The 4916-nt window shown below is 33.7% G+C and overlaps 2 protein-coding genes across 3 annotated transcripts in view; both read left to right on the top strand.

Moving 5' to 3' along the window:
• LOC103152554 (nuclear GTPase SLIP-GC-like) overlaps positions 1–2239 on the top strand; it is a 16621-nt gene extending 14382 nt beyond the window's left edge. The window contains exons 21-22 of one of the 2 annotated variants that reach the window (XM_007573053.2): positions 284–365; positions 910–2239. In XM_007573053.2, coding sequence (XP_007573115.2) covers positions 284–365; positions 910–977 — 150 coding nt within the window. In that variant the 3' untranslated portion in view covers positions 978–2239. The remainder of the gene's footprint in view (positions 1–283; positions 366–909) is intronic. The other variant, XM_016661182.1, reaches the window with a different exon arrangement.
• Positions 2240–3548: 1309 nt separating this feature from the next.
• Positions 3549–4916, top strand: part of LOC103152553 (nuclear GTPase SLIP-GC-like) — a 9138-nt gene continuing 7770 nt past the window's right edge. Inside the window, exon 1 of the mRNA XM_007573051.2 lies at positions 3549–3699. The gene's annotated coding sequence lies outside the window, so the exon portion shown is untranslated. The remainder of the gene's footprint in view (positions 3700–4916) is intronic.

Here is a 4916-nt window from a genome sequence, read left to right as displayed (position 1 = left end):
TTAAAGTCTTGCCACCGGCTCTCAGTTGGATTTAAATCTGTACATTGACTTTGAGCGTTCCTCTGTACCTCTGGCTGCATGTTGAGTGTTGTCCTGTTGGATGGTGAGGTTCAGTCTTCTGCAGAGTCTTTTGAGTTGTTTCCCAGGATTTCCTGTATTTAGCTACATTCAATCTAAACTAAACTGCTTCTATATGTCTGCTGAAAAGAAGCATTCCAACATTCATAAGCATTTGTAAATTCGTATCAATAAATTCTTACTAATTATTATAATGATAAATTAGGCGGATATCCTGGGTCTTCTGGAAAAAGACATGATGGAATCGATTGAACTGTCCCTCAAGACTGAAGACTGTACAATCCCAGGTAAAATTACCACATGATCTTCTCTTGGCAGTTTTAGGCTAAAAATAATCTTTGGTTTAAGATATTTCTTCTGACACCAATTTTGGATCTTAAGTGTCTGAAGTGATCCAACCAGAGTTTTAGCTTTTATCTAGTGGAGGAGGTTAAAGATGGCCGTCCAACCTCAAAATGTTTGAGCTCATTAAATTGTCTAAAAACCAGGTGAAACAAACTCTAGTCAGCAGTTCTGAGAACATTTAATTGGTGGAAAACCAATAGATATTTTAATTAATATTTATTAAAGTTCAGTAACTAAAACTATAAATAATTCAATGCTTGGAGTTATTTGCTAAAACTGAAGCAAACAAAGTAAATTATTTTCATGTTTCATCTTTTGAGAAATACTTATTTCATTTCCTATTAAATTCAAACATCTTTGATGATTGAAAATACATTTGAATATAAATCTGTCAAGGGTATGAATTATTTTAGGACATATCTGGAAATATGTCACTAACATTCCGGTAATCAAACAAACATTTAATGACAACCATTACTTCCTTAGATGTGTCAACGGAGCTTGGAATGGTTCAGAAACTCTGGGAGGAGCTGAACAGCGGCATGGACACATAAATATCCTGAAATGGACACGACATTTTAATCAAATCACATCCCATGTAAATGGCAGCGACTGTGAACTCTTTTTCCAGATAAGTTGGCAAAGATTTATGATACTTTGTATTTTCTTTCATTTAAAACATTCAGACCTGGAATTATCCTCTTAGCATCATTGCAATGACTCAATATTCTGACATTTGTGTGTCTTTGTTTCTGCTTTATCACAAGATGTAACATGTGGCTCTGATTGGCCGCATGAAATCCTCTTTGTACAGATTTGATGTACTGATTTTGTTGGCGCCTGTGTTGTAGACATGATTTATATGTTCTTTAAAACTGCCAGCATTCCCATTTATTTTAAGCGAGTTGTTGGCAAGTTAATACTAAGAAATAATATCAATATATTTTCATAATAATGACAGGTCAGAATCTTTATTCCTCTCAAAAAGATTGTTTTTGTTATCATGTGTATTTTCTGAACATTAATAAATAAATAAATAAATTTATGTGTATAAATGTGTTATTTGCTAACATAGCAACTAATATTTTTCGTCACCTTTCATATCCTTCAACAAATATAAATGATATAAATGCCAATTTATACATTTTTGGCAAAAAAATATGCATTTGTAAATTGTGTGATAAATGAATATTTTTGAACAGTTGGGCTTTCTTAATTGTACCTGTTCTGCTGTGTTGTTGTTTTTTTTTTCATTTAAAAAAATTTAATCATCTGTTGTAATGTAGAAATTGTATGAAAATTTAATAAAAACGTGAATCTTATCATTTCTAGAATTGTTTGTTTTTAGGACCCACAAATTCCAAACAAATGAGCACAGTTGAAGTTATAAAGCACTTTTTGTTTGTTTAGCATGTCCTGTCAGCAGAGTGGCACAATTGTTGTCTGTGTCAAGGTGAGGCCCAACAGATTTACTTTCACAAGCAGGGCATTAAGGCTTTCATCATAATGCTTGACGTACATATACAACTTTATTAGAAATTTATTTGGGTTTATTTAAAATTTAATGGACACCGATATGAAGGAAAGGGGGGAAGGTGGTGTTGAGGAAAATAAATATTCTTAGTGTTTAATACAGTTAAATCTTACGTCGTGAAAATAGTGGATTAAGCAAGATTCCTTTGGATAGCATCTTAGAGGGCTTTAAATTAGTCGTGCAGAAAATAATGTTATCAGGAAGGAACCAGGCACACAGGCCTGTCTCAAATGAGCAGCAGCGAGGAGACATCTCAAGTCATCTCCCTCAGAGAAACACTAAAACTTACGGACAAACAACACATAATACTAACAACAATAATTGCAATTTAATTAGTAGAATACCATTTAAACATGACTTAAAGTAGTCTAATTTGTAGTTTTATATTAATTACTTGGAGTCTCTAACCTAGGTCAAGCGGTAATATGACTTAGTTACATATAATCAAAACTACCATAATGTTAATTGGAAAATGTTTAGAATGAATGTGTTTATATTGAAAATGCTCAGGTATATTCTATAAGTGTTTTATTCTTAAAATCTGCACTTTGATCTAAAGAGGATGCAGAAGTTTTGAACCACTTTGCGTAGCAGGCTTCCTGTCAATTTTAAATTACTGCACTGATCTGTATTTGTAGGAATTTGCCCCACAGGGAAATAAAACAGGTTTAAGACAGGTTATCTTTTGGTCAAACTCTGGTAAAAGACTAGAGGCTTTGTTCCAATCAGGAATTAGGAGTAAAATCACATTTCAAACTGGCATGAGAAGAGCTTGCTCTGAATGACCTTTGGTCTCCCTTGTCTAGATAGAGAAGCGCCGTAGCCCTGAAATTAAACAAGTCTCAGAAGGTAATAAAATTGCTTCGGACGTACCAACTTAGTAATTTGAAACTAGCCATACAAGGGAAACAACACGCCTTACTTACATAAATTAAAACAAAGAAAACCCCCTTTTGAATAAAAGTATGGGCCCCAGAGGAACGAATCAGAATTGCTTTTACAGTTCCTCAAAAACGTCTTTGTTTTTTGTTTGTCGTTTCCATTTTTTTGTCCATTTCCTCTCTCAGGTAAACTCATGTGTTTGTGCTTTGAGTTTTGTGATGTGTTACAATGTGCTCTTGTGGTGATAGTATGCATCTCTCTTGAATAAATGTTGACTATTGGGATGCTGTTACCTCTGTGTGATCTCAGTTTCTTTTGCACACTGCATTTTCTGAATCTGGGCATGAGAGGATATAACGAGTCAAAAAGTTTTAAAAAGGGTTAATAAGCTTTAAAATTATCCTCTCTTAATAGTGGTTAAAAAGTTTAAAAGGAAAGGAGATAGAAGAACACTAAATGTGTACATTCAACATGGGGGAGAGGAAACAAGCACCGGAGGTAAGACTGACTAAATGGCAGCAGACCAAGAAGCCACAGGAAGTCACAGAGCGTGGAGGAGCACTCGCTCCTCTACCACCACAGAAATAGCAACAAGCATACATCCCACACACACATTTTGCTCGTTTTCTCTTTTTCAAAGTCTACTTCCTGTCCTGTCTTTTCATACTCAGCCACGTCTCTCTGTCTGTTACTAAACTTTGTACCTTGCTGCTCTCCAGTTCTGCATGTAATGCCCCATTTGTTGCTGCGTGATCACCCTTCGTCTTTGTCACAAAGTCTGCCACATAATTCATATCATACTATTGTAGATATTTTTCTTTTTCGGTTTCTTTTCGTTTTGTTCTGACCATCAAAAACAGGTAGGATTTTATTTTTATACTGTAAAAAGTAAGGAGTTCAATATGAACATATTGGAGATCTACAGACTCTACAGGACATCTTGAATGCTACACTTGTTTTACTTGATAATTTTTTAACAAAGAAGTAAAGAGGCCTTCTTTTGTTGGGTCATTATGAGCTTAGCTCAAAACCAGAACTCGGTGAATTTTTAAATATTTAAATAACAGTTGCAAAAGATTTCTAGGAAATAAAATTTTGTTGTGAAAACATTCTTTATTTAATTAGACTAATTTCAGCAAGCTAAGTGTTTAAACAGAATGAGATAAGGTTACCAAAAGACCATTTTGTTTTAATCTGGTAATTTTCAGGTAACTTGTTCTGATTAAATTAAGTTTTAATCTATCAGCATAACTGATGTACTGTTAAAAAAATAAATTTAAAATATGCTATTTTTTAAACTTAACCACATGTACAATATTAGATAAAATTAATAGTGTTTTAAATAAGAAAATTTGCTCCAAATTATATCCATGGTTCAATCAGCGTAATCTCTTATGTAGGATATTTCTATTGAAACATTATACATTGAAACATTTTTGTCTCTTAGTTTTAAAATTGAATTAAAATAATTTAGCTTGTAGTTCTGTATAATTTAAAACACATCTAACCTCCCTGTGGACTGAGCAGGCATTCACATGGGGTCGTGGCTGTTGTGTGAGTTTAACCTTTTGGCCATCTTAATACGATTTAAACAGCTGGTGTAAAACTGAATGCAACATAGAATATCTGTAAAACACATAATCTAATTTGTAATATCTCCTAGTTGTTAACATGTCTTGATTGAAATAGCCTAATTGTAGTTTTCAGATTAATAACTTATTCTGCCCTATTGACCTTTATGTTACCTGTAGTTACAGCAGATTGTTTGCTAAGATCTTCTGATCTGCCCTTTGTCTGGGAAACAATCAGGAGAAGTTTCAGTTTTCACACTGATTTGTGAAAAGCCATAAAACAACATGAGTTCAGGCCAGTGGAGGAGAAGCTCTACTTCCACTTTGTTTAGATGAAGGAGACAACTGGTGTTTGATCTTGAAAACAAATTGTAGGGAGTTTCTAACTTTTAAGATGGTCAGAGACTGTTCCTAGTTGGATGAGCGAAGGTACACCTTATTTGAATAAATTAAAGAGAAGAATACGCCTGTACTATAAAAAATTTGTGCACGTGAGGAACAAACTA

The sequence above is a fragment of the Poecilia formosa genome, unplaced genomic scaffold, assembly GCF_000485575.1.
Source record: "Poecilia formosa unplaced genomic scaffold, Poecilia_formosa-5.1.2 Scaffold317, whole genome shotgun sequence".
NCBI classification, from domain to species: Eukaryota; Metazoa; Chordata; class Actinopteri; order Cyprinodontiformes; family Poeciliidae; genus Poecilia; species Poecilia formosa.
The sequence above is the reverse complement of the archived record's forward strand: the minus strand, read 5'-3'. Positions and strand labels throughout refer to the sequence as shown.